Consider the following 16,943-nt stretch of genomic DNA (forward strand, 5'->3'; position numbering starts at 1 on the left):
GAAGTAAACCAGAAATCTAAATGAGACAAAAATCAGTAACTGCAATCCTTCAATTACATACTCACATTTCTATCAACCTTATTTAAAGAGGCTTTTCTTTTCAATGATTAATTAAAAGCCATTGAGAATAGGAAGCACTTATCCATCTCTGATATTTTCTGAACCTGTTACCTGAGATTTTGCTCTCCAATACCTAAATTTATTTTCATTAACTGCAGAGCTCCTATTATACACAGCAATAGAGACAGGAAGGAATTATAAGGCAGTGCTTTAATATCAAGTCAAAACTCTGTCCTCCTTATGGTGTCTACACACGTTGCCATTTATGATTGGGAACTGAATTCTATTGCTCAGGTAGGAGATGGGCCAGGGAAAAATATATTCCAGGTTTCTCTACTTTCCACTTATCCCAAATTAAGCACTGAAGTGTGATTCCAAAACAGTAAGCTGTAGCTCGGAAACAGTATGTACTTGACTAGCAGCAGCTTTAAAAAAATGAAATCTGTGCCTCCAGTGATAAAGATGTTAAAAAAGCTGCAACAGCTTCTGTAACATTGAGAAAGATTTGCAGACTTGGGAAGGCTGACAGCCTGGAACATCGTGGTAAAGCTTACCATACACCCTTGTTCACCTACAGACCTTGCAAAAGGTCTTACCCACATTCTTTCTTAGACTGTAACTGGCCTAGTAATTCCCAAAAAATGAGAACAAATAGCTTGTGTAGGGAATTAAGACTAGCTGCATAATGAAGCAAAAAAGCAAATTTTAAAATTTACACATTAAACTTCTGTTCATTGCTTCAAAAATTCCTCAACTCTACTGGAAAAAGCTGAAGGTTTTTACTCTCAAGTAAGGCTGAGTTATCTTAGATGAGCTGACATAATAACTTGATCATTCAAAAATGGAGATCTTAGACCTAAACAAGTGTCTCTGAACTACAGATGTTCTTCAGTAAAAAGGAAAAAAACCTTGACATTATTTAATAAAATTATGAACACTTTAGATTGATGGATTACAAAAGCCAGGACACAGCAGATTACATCTGCTGCATTTGAGATAGCTGGCAGGCTATCCTGCTTAAAATATTGGCAATAAAACATTTGGCAATGGACTTGGTATTTTTTTTTAAGCACTGCATGTCCACCCCCTTCCAAACGAAACAGCTTTGACTAATTAGCTTTAACGAAATTATTAACAGCAGAAATTCAGAGAAGCTCTCAATAATTTACTTCACTTCTGAAAGAGCAGGCTTTACATACTTTGAAATAGAGTACTTGTCTGTGTGCCCTTGACATGGTTTGTCTTACAGTGACTGAAACCACTGTTTGTATTTCCAGTGAATGGGGCTTTTACATATGATGCTATTAATCAATATTAGTTGACATGTATCAGCTTACTGCTTCCAGCAGAATATTCAGAAGCAAGTTAGGAAGAATATGGAAGCTACAAAAACAAAACCAAAACATGCCTTTCCATTGCACTGCATAATGAAATACCATGTTACTTACAGTTGGGATGCATATCTTGCTCAGGGGATTGCCATCCAGCAGGTAGGAGCCATTGAAGGTCACATATTCATCGTAATATTGAGGCGCCTGAGGAATAACACTGCACAGCAATTTACGCTTCTCTTCTATTTTCTTCCTTATGTGCAAGTATTCAAAATAGGGGTTTGCTCTCTCTGAACTGTACGGCTGAATCTCTTCAAGTTTCAAAGAGTCAACAATAGCTGCCAGTGACTGCTGGGTTTTCTCCTTGGCCTGCAGCAAAGAAGGGTTTGCTTGCGCAGGCTGAGGCACGCGTGACACCTTCCTTTTACGTGGATGATGTACCTGAACATCATCATCTTCAGTTAATCTAATTCTTGCTTTCATAGATGCTGACGATTCGGACTCTTTTTCTGATGTTTGTGTACAGCCAAGAGGATTCTGCTTGCCCTGGTTAGCAAGCAAATTTGCTCTGTTCCTCGTGATTCTTTGAGGTACTTCTTGCTGTTCCATCTTCTGATCCTCAGCAACTTCTTCTTCTACTTTAACTATTTGGCTGTATTTATGCACCTCTTCCTGTATAATCTGTTGTGAACTATTTTCCAAATTGGATATAGAGGAGTACTGTGGTGGGTCATCCTCCAACACATTTTCTCTGTCTGCAGTGCAGGGGCTTTTATTAACCAATTCATTTGTAATTCCCTTTGACATTCCTGAACTTAGTTCACAGAGATCAGCATTGGCTTTACTATCAACAGTGTGCACAGAGACTAACTTTTCTTGTTGGTCTTTTTCATTTCTAACATCTGAACTATCTGCTGTGTTACCATCCACTTCACTCAGGGCATTCTTACAAACAACTCTACTGAATGAGTTCATGTTTAACTGTGAACTGCTATCACTTTCAGGAGTATCCTTCTCTAATGGTAAATCATTCACCTTTTCATAGCTCTGAGAAACATCATTTGCAGAGCTCTCTGAATATACAGCCACAGGTGCATCAGTCTTCCTGAAGTTTGAAGGGGAGAAAGCGTTTTCCAGCTCTCTGGTACTAGTAGTATCTGTTTCCAAAGCAGAAGTTGCAGTCTGAACTAGATTTTGCTGCTGTACTAATGATGAATCTTGACTGATAATGCCTGGTAAAGAAACGTGTTTTGACACAACTGGAAGTGGCTGGATAGGTAAAGAACAAGGAGATTGTGAAGGCAAAATTGATGCAGATTCTTGAGAACTGGAACTTCCCTTAATTTCAGGGTGCTGAGGCAAAAATTCAGATACTTGTTGCTCTTTCAATGTCCTGCTCTCAGGATTATGCACTGCTACAATGCTTTTAGCATCTTGCTCTGGTACACCACAGCCTGAGCTGTTAAAGTCATTGTTTAATGAATTAAGTCTGTCAAAAGGCACATCCCACAATTTGGTTTGCTGAGTCACACCCCTTTGACTACATGGTTCTAAATGCATGTTAGGGTCTTCTGAAGGGCTCATCTGAGCAGTATCTTTAATGGTACTTGTCCCCGTTGTTGCCTGCTTGTTGCTAACAGCTCTGCTGGGAGATGATGCGAGGTTTGACTGCAGAACAGCCACACTGCTTTGAAAATCTCTTTCAAGCGCGCTGCACAGTAGCTCTGGTTTAGGAGAAGTGCTATTGTAAGTCTGAGCTGACGGCAGAGCGTTCTGGTTGTTTTCTTCTGATGTTCGAGGCTGTTTGCTGTGCTCAGAAACTGCAGCAGGCATGCTGCATCTTCGAACCTCTATAACAGGCCTACACTCATTTAAAACCAGCTTAACATCTTCAGCAGATGCTGATCTCACATACATTTGTGGGAGCCGGTTCGTGAAAGGCGGCTTAATGCGGTCTGGCAACTCAGCAAGACCATCGGCCTCTTTTTCCACAAGGGCTGGTGATTTGGCACTTGCCAAAAATGGTGACTGTGAAAAAGACATTTGGGAATCAGAACCTTCTGGCATAAAGTCCGAATCATATTCGATTACAGGCCTTGGAGTAGTCACTGTGGTATGGCAAGAATCCTCAGAGCTCGCAACAGAAACCATGGACATAGACCTGGAGCTCAGCCCCATCTTTTCATTTTCTGATCTGGGGGATCTATTTAAATTATCTAAAGTCAATGAACCCTTTGCAACACTGACACTTCTTGTATCTACTGACTGTGATCTATTACTTGTAGCATCTTTCTGCTGCTTTTCCTTCATACAAACATCTGGCAACTCGGAACTTTTGGAACGAATCAGTTCTTTGCCTTTTACTTCAGTGAATGAGTGCTTGGGTTTTTCCTTCATTTTGTTATGCTCTGAACAAGTGCGGTTTCTCAAACGTTCCTTCTCTTTCTGTTTTATTTTTTCTTTATGCTTTCTATGCCACTGTTCTATTTCCAGATCTTTAAGGCTAAGCATTCTTTCGAAACTAGTTTGCATTAAATCATCGTTGACTAATCTTTTTTCTTTAGGCCGAGCATCCTTCGATGCAGGAGCTGGTTTAGGCTTAAGTTTCTCATGTTCAAGTTTTAGTTTCAGCAAACTACTTTGATGCAGTTTATCTTTGTGCTTATCCCTCTCTTTGTATCTGTCTATATCTTTATCTTTTTTATCTTTCTCTCTACCATCTGGAGTTTTCAACAAATCATCTTTTGGTTTGTCTTTCAAAGATGACAGTTTGTCATGAACTGTTTTACTACTTTCGGTAATAGTGCATCTCCTTTCCTCTTGCATATGTTTCGAGCTTGCTGAGGATGAGGCTTCCTTGTCTTTGGATTTGTCTTTTTTTTCAAATTCCTTTTCTTTAGTTCTACTTTTTTCTGATTTAGTATATTCAGATTCTTTTTCAGACTGTTTGACTTTTCTTTCAGTACAGTGTTTTTCTTTGCTTTCAGCACAGTGTCTGTCTTTATCAGCCTTTTCTTTATCATGCTTCTTATCAGTTTTTTCTTTATTTCTTTCCTTGTCATCAACTTTTTTAAGAGCACCCATGCTTTTTATTTTATCATTTTCCTTATGGCACCTTTCTGCTTGCTGAAAACTGGACTTCTCTTTTCCTTTCTCTGTATTCTCATTTACTTCTGCTTTATCTTTCTCCATTTTGTATTCATGCTTTAACTTTTTCTCTTTTTCTCCATGTTTTCTCTCTATCTTTTCAAAATCTTTTTCTTTGATTGAGAATCGCTTTTCAGTCTTCTCTTTATTTTCCTTTAAATTCTTTTCCTGTTTCTCAGTATCTGTTTCTCTTTCTACTACATGCACGCTAGCTGCCTCATCTTTAACACCAAAACAGAACAATTCAATTTCTTTATCTGCAAGCATAACTTCTTTTTCTTCTTTTGTATCTTTTATTTTTTCATCCTTGAGAGACTTCTCATTTTCCTTTTTGCTCTTCTCTTTTTCTCTCTCATCTTTAATACTTCTCTCTTTCTGGAACTGTCTCTCCTTAACTAACTTATCCTCTTTTGCCACGGTTTTTTCTAGCTTTGATTTTCTGTCTGAAGAAAGAGATTCATGTTCCGTATTTATCAGCATATCATCATTTTCATCACTTTTGAAAAAGTTCTCTTTCCAAAATTCTCTGTCAAACTCAATACTTCTTTGAACCTCTTTAACATTATCTTTATGTTTGTGTTTTTCTCTTTCCCCATCCTGATCCTTTTTGTGCTTTTCCTTTTCTCTTTCTTTGTGCTTTAATTTATGTTTTTTAAGTGTTTTACCTTCCTTGTCAATTTTTCTCAAAGTATATTCTGAATTCTCAAATGTTGAGCTATTATCTTCCTCTTTAATTTTAGGACTAGATTTTTCACCAAATTCCAAGTGAAAATCCTTTTGATGATGCTTGCTTTTTTCTTTGTGCTTGCAAGATTTGCCACTAGAACTTTCTACCAGATAATCAGAATCAGTGTTGTGATCATATCGAACTAATTCAGACTGCAATGTTATTTCAGAACCTCCTGGTGATAAACAAGTTTTGGTGTTCTCTTGCTTTAATGGTGTTGACTGCTTTTCACTTAACCCACAGGGATGCTTTGGAGATTTTCCAGCAGTGATATGAAAGAGCTGTAAAGAAGAATCTTCTTTTGAGGTGAAAGACTTCTTAAAGGTTTCTTCCTCTCTAGCTTTATCTAAAGAATCTAACCCAGAAGTAGCTATATTTGTTACTCTAGCATTTTCTTTTTCTTGCTTTACTTCTTGATTCTCTTTATTTTTGCTTTGATTTTTTACTTTCCTTTTAACTTTGCCCTTTTGCTTGTGCTCGTTTGTAACCATATATTCTTTCTTCATTCTGACATCAGAATTTGATGTCTCTGAAACAGAGCAAGGAGAGACCATTTTCTTGTCCTGCATTATTTCTTCATCTGAACTTTCAGAACTTGAATAGAGAACTCTAGAGGGTTTCTGCTTTTTGTTTTTGAATGACTTTGAAAACACAACTTTTTCTTGTTTCACAAATAAGCTGGTCTTTTCAACTTCAGTCTCATCTTCTTTCCTTGGGTCTTTTCTAAGAATATGTTTGTCATCAATCATTTTTTTCATTTCATCTTCATCATCATCTTTGAACTCATACTCATCTAGAGCAGATGGAAGTGGTGCCTTACTAGGGACTGTTTGTTTGCTGTTGTTGGCTACTGAGTCCTTTTCTGCTTCTGAATCAACATTCCCATCTACACTGGAAGGATTTACAGATGGAGCTTCTTCAGAATCTAGAGTAAGAAAGTGAAAATTAATTGAATACTGATGGAACACTTGTCACACTTCAGGACAAAAGAGTTCAGTTGAGCAGTCACCTCTTCACAAATGAAAAAAGAATAAAACCTATCTTAAACACACAGCAAAATTTCTCACTAGAATTAAGCTTTTTAAGAGAAAACAAAAGGTCATGAAATCAAAGTTCTCCCCTCCCTTTACAGCTTTCACTTAAGCATGTAAAAATACTAAATAACATTTATATCTAATAAACGTAATGCAATTTAAATTTTGAAAACCTCATCCATTGTGCATAATTCCTGTATAACCTGACTCTTTCTAAAGGACAATACCCTGCACACACTGTTGAGGAATCAGTTGCTAAATTGTAACAAGTTTCTATTACACATATGTAAAAATATCTGTCTTAAGATCAATGCTTTCACTAAGCTGAAGTTGATTCTGTGAAGTGATGCCACAACAGACCCCTTAGAACAGAAGGATCATGCACTGCATTTCAGGTTATTCTAATGCCAAAAAAGCTAACACTACATCAGACCATAGGGCAATTTGACTTTTTTCTTGCAGTATACTGAAACTTTGTCTAGAAAACATTCCTAGGGGGTAGTGTTTTATGTATTTGTCTGGGAAAGAGAAACCAATTTTTACAATCATGTGACATGACGCTTTTCTTCATGTGCTTTTCACAGACCACAGAATGGCTCAGGTTGGAAGAGACCTCTGGAGATCATCTTGTTCAACCCACCCTGCTCATGCCAGGACACCCAGAGCCAGCTGCCCAGGACCGTGCCCAGAAAGCTTTTGAATTATCTCCAAGGAAAGAGACTCCACAGCCTCCCTGGACAACCTGTGCCACCGCTTGGTCATCCTCACAGTGAAAAAAATGTTTCCTGCTGCTCAGAGGAAGCTTCATGTGTTTCACTGCGTGCCCACTGCCTCTGGTCCTGTCACAAGTGACAAGAGACCAGCTCTGTCCTCCTTGCAACCTCCCCTCAGGTATCTTTATACATCAACAAGATTCTCCTGAGCCTTTGCTTTTCCAGGCTCTTTGTCATGCTCCTGGTCCTTCCCTGGACTCTCTCCATGGTGTCAATGTCTCTCCTGTACTGGGGAGCCCAGAACTGGACCCAGCACTGCAGCTGTGGCCTCACCAGTGCTGAGCAGAGGGGGAGGATCACTTCCCTCAACCTGCTGGCCACATGCCTCCTGCTGCAGCCTGGGACACCACTGGCCTTTGTAGCAAGGGCACTTTGCTGGCTCGTGATCAACTTGGTGTTGTTCAGCATGAGCCAGGGCCATTTCAGCAAAGCTGCTTTTCCAGCTGGTCAGATCCCAACCTCCACTGCTGCTTGGATGGCTGTTCCTCCTCAGCTGCAGGACTCTGCACTTCCCCTTGCTGAACTACATGAGATTCCCAGGAGCCCATTTCTCCAACACAGGAAGACTCCTCTGGATGGCAGCACAACTCTCTGATGCACCACCCACTCCTCCTTAGAATCCCCAGTTCTGTGTCATTAGGAAACTTCCTGATGGAACACTCTACCCCAGCCATTAATGAAGGTGTTAAACAGGAGTGGACACAGTACTGATACAAGGTACAGAGGCAGTTACTGGCCTCCAAAAAACTTTGTGCCACTAATCACCACCATTCTGGCCTAGAAGTCTAGACGTTCAGCCAGTTTTCAATCCACTTCATTTCTTTTAACTAAAAGATTCTGAATTGTTGAATATTCTGTGAAAGCCAAATCAAAAGTTCCTGTCTGGCACTCAAGTAAGTTACCCATGATCAAGAATCTTTTGCTTCTGAGGAGGCAACAATTCTTTCTGTGCTCCAAGAAGTGTTACATACTCCTCAATCTGCAGGAACACAGGAGAGACCAAGAATTATTGCCTCCACTTCAGCAACTTACTTACCTGGTCACCCACAGAAACCAGTGGTCCCACCCACTGGCAGGAACTTTTCTACACTGAGTAACTAAGTTACATCCATGTGAAACACTGACTTCTGATTGATCTACTAAAGATGGGAAGTGACTTTGGGGGTATTTTTCACCATGAAACGAACCATCTCAGAAACACACTGTATCGTAAAAAATATGGTATTTTCCTCTATATCTTTCTCTGGTAAAATCATCATTCTGGTATTGAGTTGATCTGCAAAGTGGGAATGGCTTACTAAAGACAGAGAGAAAAGTAAAAAAAAAAAAATAAAAATCAGAATTTACATTTCAGGTAATTCAACTGAGAAATTTAACAAACTACCCCTAAAAATGTAAGTGAAAGACAATCAATTGTTATCTGCAGCAAGCCTTAATAGCTAACACTATACAAAAGATTAAGGCCACTTAAACTTAGGTGAAGTGATGCATTAAGTATGCAATTAAATAGCTACTTTTACCTGAGCAACTGTCCTCATCATCAGAGATGGGCACCTCTCTTTTCAACAGCATCTCCAATTCTTCAGTTTCAGCAACATCAACAGGTCTTTCCCCGTGCTTATTGGCTTGAAATGGATTTCCACCATGTCGAAGCAACAGCTTCACAATCTGCAGCATTAAATAAATCATCTTTCAGGTTATCCACAACATGTTACTTGACCAGCATAAAAATCCTCTGTTGCACACGAAACGTGAATAACACAATATGCGATCCTAAGTCCGATCCATGATACTGAGATTGGAAAGCAAGACTTCAGCAAGTAAAATGCAAACTCCAGGCAGTGCATAGAGTCTGCTCTGTAAAGGAGGTAAAGGGGAAGACTAGAGACAGCTGCCCTTTGTTGCACAGCATCATTACAAAAGAAAGAAACAAGGGCCTTTTTTCTTGTTGTTCTAGCACTTCTTCACACAATTTATCTGGTTCCCCACCTACCAGGCTCTTTACTCCTCTGCAGTTGATTCACCCTCTTGCTCCAAATTTTATTTCACTTCAATAAGGAACAGATAAACTTTTGCAAATCACAATACTATTGGTTTCCCCAGCAGTTCCAAAAATCCCAGAGATCCAAGATCTTACTGGAGGAACAAAGCACCCCACCAGCAACTACATGCAATAAATCAAAATCATCAACTTCTCCATCATCAAATGCAACAATTCATTAATATTACAGTGAATCCAAGGCCACTGCATTACACAGTGTCCAGTATTACTTTTTTTTCCTATGTATAAAGAATGTGGAAATTCAGCAGACAGTGATACCTTAACAGGAAGCTTCAGAATTATTCTGGTACATAATGTCAGTGAGATTGCCACAGGTACCTGTACTGATATCAGATAAACAAGAGGTCCTGTTCTCAAAGACTCTGCAACAACTCTATGAAAGCTGATCTAAAGACCCAATTTGTTTATATACCTAAAAAACCACTTACTAAACAGCTAATAAAAAAATTCCCAACAGATTATGATAATTAATTTCTCTCTTTTCCAGAAAAGCCTTTCAAACTGAACATCTTGTTTTCAAGGTGTACTTGATTTAAGGATTTCCTCAGCAGGCACCTGTCTTTCCAAACCAAGACAAGGATGCATTCTATCTTTTGCTTTATACAACAGATCACATACACAGTAATGAAATAAAGGAGATATAAAGGGAAAGCAGAGTCATTTCTGCATCTTATTTGCAGAAATCAAGAACAATTTGAAAGTTAATATAAAGCACCTACAGATCTCCATTTATCTTCTCCATTAAGTGCTGATTGGTAAATTAAAAAAATAATAAGAATATATATACATCTATTTAAAAAGAAATATAGGATATATACCTTGAAATATTTATAAACATATATGTACAGTATAGACTAACCCACAGTATACTTTTAGGAGATCATTTTCTTTTGAGAATTCTATACAGTAAAAGTTTCTCAAAAAAAGTCACTTCAGTGCTTATTTACTAAGAAACTAAAAATGAAGCCTATAAATAATTAAGAAAACAGATACTAGTAGAAAATATCTGGCAATAGAAGTCAGATGAAACAATCAGAACAACTTTAGGATGCTCCCAAAACAGCAGAAGTAGAACTACAAGGCCATATGACTGCAATGAGGACAGTCAGGATTTCTGAAGCTTTAGCATTTCAAACCATGTATTTATCCCCCTCCCACTCTCCCAGAACACTCACGTTTCTGTGCCCACTGCTAGCAGAATCATGAAGTGGGGTATCATCATCCAGGCCCTGTGTGTTCACATCTGCTCCCGCTGCTATCAGAACTTTAGCAACATCGTAGTAACCAACATTACAAGCTTCATGCAGAGGTGTCCAGCCTAGAGTGAAGAATGGTAGGTTTAAGACAAAGATCAAAGATTTGGTTTTTCATTCCTGTGCTATAGATCTCTATTGCCTCTGAACATTTCAAAACACTCTCACACACAGTACTTGGCAGAACAGCAATGCCATCCGTCTGATGAACAACATACACTTTATCAACTTCAAACCTCACATGGAATTCCAAGTTTTTCTGAGATTAAACACTGGAATCAGAAATCAAATAGTAGAAGACAAAACCTGGCATAAAGTCCCCAGGCCAAACATGTCAGAGATTCTTTGACAAGTAAACATTTGAACTCTGGTAAATACATATAAAAATAATACTATAATAAATGGAAACCCTCTGATAACCACACTATTGGAAATGGTAAGTGCAGCAAATTGCCATAACCAGTGCTCCTTTACAGTTACTGAACATGTACTAGGAGTCAGTAACAACATCAGCAGCTAGAGAGCAAGCCATTAATAAATAATGGCAGTGAACTTATTCTGCTATTTCCCAGAACACTAGTCATTTTTTGCAATTATGATTTCCTCGAGTTCAGTGCTCATTCTCTGTAGCAGAGTGTCAATTGTAGATGACAACCCACACATGCTACATTCCTTACCTTAATTTCCTCTCCCCAGCTTGATGACTTCCCCTTCATAGCTGACCTGAACTGCTGTTGATGCCTTCTCAAAGCCCAGTTCTGGGGAGGCATTCAACTTTTGTTTCCAACATAACCAGTAAAAGAGTTTAATCACATGAGCTTTGTATCTAATCAGTAGCAGTCTTGTACATCCATGAAGAAGAGGTACAAGAAACCCCTAACTTATCTAATCCCTCAGTAATGGGATTTCTCACCTTCAGCCTTCACTCAACTTCCAAGCTGCCACTCATTTAAATTTTAAAAGCAGCTAAAAAAAAAAAAAAGAAAAAAGCAAAAGGGAAAAAAAGAAAAAAGGTTCTAAGTTATTCTAAAGCAAAACACTTCTTTCTCTTCTTCATACGCTAAATTTCCTCTTCAATCATTACTTAGGTTACTCACTTCCAGCACTGTCTGGCTACCACCTCCATTTTTCCATTTTCTTGCCATTTGCTCTTTTCACACTCACCCAACATGGTAACACTCTTCTGCTCTCAGCCCTCTGATCCCTGTCTTTTATCCTCTATATTAAGTACCTTCATAATTTATTTTTCTCCATGTTGTACTGCTTTGCTTTTCCATCCTTTCACAATGTCCAGCCTGCCAACTCTAGTGCTGGCTTGCTGTCAGTATCTGTTTCCTTTACTCTTGTTCTCACACAGCAGTATCATTCTGGCAGATATCCCATGAGCAGAGTTACTTCCTCCATTACTAATTCATTTTCTGCTCCTTTAGTTCTGCCAAATCCTTAGCAAAAAAACCTCTAATTCTCTAAACCACACTGCATCCTAAATTCCTACTTTTCTCCACTCATGACTCACTGCTTCAATCCTCCCCCTCTTCTTGACTTCTCCCTCTGCACAGTATTTTGAAGTTCAGCCATCTCTGCTTCTCACTTTGGATCACCAATAAAAAAATATCTCACTTGATCCCAAACAACTCCTCCAGAATTTTGAACGAAGCCTCCAACTTGTATCCAACTGATTCTCAGAACCAGTTCTCAGCCATTGTCCTTTTCCTTTCATCTGCCTTTAAAATAAAATATCTGCCCTAGGTGAGACTGGGATGAAGCTGTGAAGTTAACTTCCTTCAAAGCAACTCATACAGTAATGTGCACTGCATTTGGGAGCAACACCAGTACTCAGAGCATACTGGTGTTTTGGCTACTGCTGAACAGGGCTTGTGAAGTGTCATGGTTTTCTCTCCCTCCTCCTGCACCAGAGTTTGGGAAGGGACACAGTCAGGACAGCAACTCAAATGTGTATTCCATAGCACAGGATGTCATGCAATAAAAGCTCACTGAAAGGAGAGGGATGGAGGGTAGTTTGTACATAATGGCATTTGTCTTTCTTTCCAAGTATCTGTTACACCTGCTGAGGCCCCGCGTCCTGGGAAGGGACTGAATATTTGCCTGATGATGGGAAATAGCGAATGAATTCTTCTTCCTTTGCTTGCATAGGCAGCTTTTGCTGTTCTTATTAAATGGTCTTTAACATGACCCATGAATGCTTTTTTCTATCTTATTTTCTCCCAACACCTTGTTGAGGAAGGGAAGTGAGAGAGCAACTGGGTGGGCATCTGGCAGCCTGCCAAGGTCAACCCACTACATCTCTTCTTCAAGTGTTTCTATTATTCTCCCAGTGATTTCTATGGGCCTGTCTTCCCCTGAACCTCCCCCTCCTTTTCTAAAATTGCTCTTGTCAACAAGTTCTTCTCATCTCCCCTCTCAACTTCTTTGAAGATCTCAAAGTGTTCTACTTCTGCTTGTCTTCTCTTCCTCTATGTGCCAGTCCTGGGCAGCTTCATGTTCAAATACAAATTCAGCAACTCTCTTCAAATCAAGAAATTACCCATCTAATTCTTACCTAAAGTCAGTATTTCAGTTCATCTCATTAATATCTTCTCTTGAAGTCAAGTTTGAGCTGACAACTATTTGTGCTATATAGCTCTTAGCTTCTTCCACAAGGGCCTGCTACCTCAACTCCTCTCAACCATTCCCACTGAGAACATAATTCAGATCATAAATCTAAGAATATTGTATATGTTACAACTTAACAAAGCTCACCAACCATTATGTAAATCACAGCAAATACTGACACATTAAATACTGACATATCAAAGCTGTCATTAATCCAGCAGGACTAGATGACAATTGCAACCGTACCACTCTCCTCTGCCTTGCTGCATTATCAGTTGTCCCAGTGAAGACACTGCACGTCACAGCACCATCACCTCCACCACTACTCAACTCTGCATCTCCTCACATAGCCCACAGTCTCACCATTTAACTCTGCCCAGCACAGTCCTACCAAGTTCAGCAAGAACACAGAATCTGTGTGCACATTTTTCTGTAAATACCTACTACACCAAGGCCCTGGACGTAACTGAAACCTCTCAGTATTAAAACACTGTTCTAATCATAAACTATGTTCTACAGTGTCCCAGTACTACCACTGCCACTGGAAATGAAAAACACAACTTTGGGAATTTCCACGAAATTATAGTTTTTCATTTGCATACAACATGAACTGAAAGGAAACCTTCAGTCTTACATTTAATTTATACAGTTAAGAGTACTCATATTCACTTACCTGCAAAATCTTTTACATTTACATTTGCACCTAATCTGATTAGCTCCTTGACCTGTTTAACATCCCCTCGAATTGCTGCCATATGTAGAGGAGTTTCCCCTCGTTCGTTCCTCTTGTTAACTTTGTCCTTTTGTCTTGAAGAAGAGGTTGGAGTTTTCTTTTGGGTTGGTGTTGTTTGTAAGGAATGATTTAAGGTGGAATCTACAAAACAAGTTTTTAAATGGTCACTGTTAAGTCAATTAAAGTGAGATGAAGAAAAAAGATTGTCAACACTTGCCTTCAAAGATGATAACAACCAGTGAATAATTATATTTCAATAAAAGACACTTCACCCTTCATAGGAGTCAGCACAATGCTGATTTCCAATGTGAAAAATGGCATTTTGCAAAATCTTACTATTTTAAGCAAGTTTCTAGGAAAGATGAAGTCTATCCAAACTACAAGGTTCACATACTCTGGTATAAATTCTCCTGAATCAAGACAAGGCAGATCAGTATCTACCCTGCTTTCTCCTTCCTCCAGCAAAATTCCAGTATATTTTTATGTAGTGGGATGCCAGTTAAAAGAATTACAGTCTGTGTATTGTACTACATACAAATCATCATCTGTACCAACACAGCTGGACAGCTGGATAGCTCCTTAAGTTCCACAGCTGGGTGGACTGGATAGTTCCTTAAGAAAACCCAGCCATTTGCTTTTAAATAGCAATTTTGTAAAAACTTTACACCTGTAGAACATATACACATAAAGATTTTTTTACATGCAGCTGGATCAAGGACAGCTTGAAATGGTGAATTAAGAACAAGATGTCTCCCCTCTCCCATTAAATCAAAAGGAAATAGTCCCATTTCCTCCCAAATTAAAATCCTGCTCCAAAGTGAGAAAATGAGGTAATAGTTAAGCTTCAATAAAAATCAAGAAAAGAAAGTATTTCAGGCTTTAAATAATCCATATGGAACAGTGTCTGTGAGGCAAAAATAAACAAAGGAAGAAATTAAATTTTCAGTTTTTACAGCTATCATGGTGCAAAGCTTTTCACATACATATAGAAGATCAAGAATTTTTCATCGGATTAATCATCCATGCAAAATAAATTTTAACAAGTAGTATGAATGATTTAAAATATTTGAAAAAAATAAAAGATTGTTGAAAAACGTCAGTGTTCTGAATATTCTGCTAGGACAGAATTAAACAGGCAGGAGGAAGAAAACTGTTAACTCTGTAAGATCACCTGGGCTGTTGTCTCTTGCTGTCATCTGCATGAGAAGTGCCATCTGTTTGCGCTCTGACAGAGGGTAACCAAACAGAATGCTAACGGGTGCTGATTTCTTATTCCCAGCATCCTTCTTCATTTTCTTTTTCTCCGGACCTTCCTTCTCTAGAAGTAGAAACATTTCAAGACTCAAGCTGCAGTTCCATCAGTATATTTTTCAAAAAATACAACCATCCTCTTAAGGTCTGTAAACTCGTGACTGGTGACAGGTGATGAAAACCAGAAATTACACCTCTGACTTACTGCATTTGCATTAGTGTTGGTTACCTGCTCTAATCATATTAGGATAATAAGCTACTGAGATAAAGCACTTAAAGCTGTAAGCAGGATTACCAAAAAATTCCAACAGATGAAAAACCTGTTTCATAGAAGGAATGCTGTGTATGCCACAACTTAATTCGCAGAGATTAAAGCCAAGAACTTAAAATTTCTGTAAAATCAGCTGGTCAGCTTTGAATACAGATCTGAGACTACCCTCTCTTCTACTTCTCTCAAGACACCATGGTAAAAATTAGGAAAAGACTAGTTAATATTGGTATCTGCTAAGTAATTGGTTTAAAGATTGTTTCACTCAAACTCATCCTAGTATTTTGTCTTAAAGCAATTTTTTCTCCAGAATTCATATCCTTCAAACACATACAGCTATTTTACATACATAACTTCTTTCCTTTTATCAATATTTACGGAAGCTGTTTAATATTTAATCTCCAAGTTTTAAACCAGGAGCTAAAATTACACATCTGAGTAAACACATAAAAAATAAAACAAAACTCCCACCAAAACCAAGAAACCCTATCATCTGCAAAAGAGGAAGACCTTAAAACAGAGGACTCCACTGAGGAAAACTTCACTGAACTTCTGCAGAGGTAAAAATTAGAATCTTAATTCCCTTTGAGTTCCTAGTTATCTTTTAACTTTCTATAGTTCTACCTTCTTTCTTGTACCATTCTTTTCCTCTCAACTAATTTTCTGCTTTCCTAGCCTTCTCTAAATCTCACTTTCTAGACCTGAATACAGACACAAGCTCTAGTAATGCAGTGCACTTGAGGCACAGGAAGGCATATCAACAGTTCTTATCTTGAATTCCATACTGACCCATAAGAAATACATGATTTTATGGGCTAAACAATTGCCAGTGAGAGTATTTAAGAATGGAAAGCTACTGACCCATGTATATATTTTAAAAACCTCTATACATTTATAGAGGTTTTTTATTAATCCATCATGTTTAAAAAGGAAACAAGATTCCTTTTACAGAATCAGATATTCTTTATTCCTAAACTGCAGGCAACTCAGAGTCTTGAATATCTAAAAAATTAATTCAATATCCAAATCAACGCTATTTGTGTTCTGCCCTATTGGTAAAAAAATCTGCATAGGAAAATAATAAAAAATCCCTTAACAATAAATTTGTGCTTTAATCTTTCCACTGTAAGCATGCTGCTCTTTCTGCAAAGATAAAGCACAGCATACACTTTACTGACTAATTTAGTACTTCCATCAAAATAACACATTTCAGATTAACCAGCATAATCAGATATTTCTTAGCATTTGCTATTTATTGTTCACAATTCTTTCCTTGAAAAATGTATTTATTTTCATTCTGAATTATTTCTTACTATTTTATAGCTATTTTCAGCTTGAGAAAATAAGGCATCAAAATAAATGCAATGAAGTTTTTTATTATCTAGGCTTTACTCTTTAATACATTGGGATTGTCTGAGTTTTTTGGGTTTTGCTTTTATTTAAATCAGCACAATTTATTCCTGCCTCATGTTCAGCGCTCCATTTCAGTGGTAAATTACTCTTCTATTACACTTTATAAACACAGTGTTTGCAAAGCATTTCTAGATCTTACAAATTAAAAGCATCAAATAAGAACACCTGTTCTCACCAAGTCATACTGTAATTATGCACTTACTGCTCAAAAGGAGACACCCTTTAATTTAAACAGATATTGGACTTCATATATGTTGTCAGTAAATCTAAACAGTTTA

The 16,943-nt window shown here is 38.1% G+C and overlaps 1 protein-coding gene across 2 annotated transcripts in view; it reads right to left on the bottom strand.

Moving 5' to 3' along the window:
- Positions 1-16,943, bottom strand: part of ANKRD12 (ankyrin repeat domain 12) — a 59,630-nt gene that overhangs the window by 11,169 nt on the left and 31,518 nt on the right. For both annotated transcript variants that reach the window (XM_063166209.1, XM_063166217.1), the window contains 5 exons: positions 14,905-15,051; positions 13,674-13,874; positions 10,310-10,452; positions 8,593-8,740; positions 1,509-6,190 (listed from right to left, as the gene is read on the bottom strand). In XM_063166209.1, coding sequence (XP_063022279.1) covers positions 1,509-6,190; positions 8,593-8,740; positions 10,310-10,452; positions 13,674-13,874; positions 14,905-15,051 — 5,321 coding nt within the window. The remainder of the gene's footprint in view (positions 1-1,508; positions 6,191-8,592; positions 8,741-10,309; positions 10,453-13,673; positions 13,875-14,904; positions 15,052-16,943) is intronic.

Source organism: Melospiza melodia, chromosome 1 (assembly GCF_035770615.1).
Source record: "Melospiza melodia melodia isolate bMelMel2 chromosome 1, bMelMel2.pri, whole genome shotgun sequence".
NCBI lineage: Eukaryota > Metazoa > Chordata > Aves > Passeriformes > Passerellidae > Melospiza > Melospiza melodia.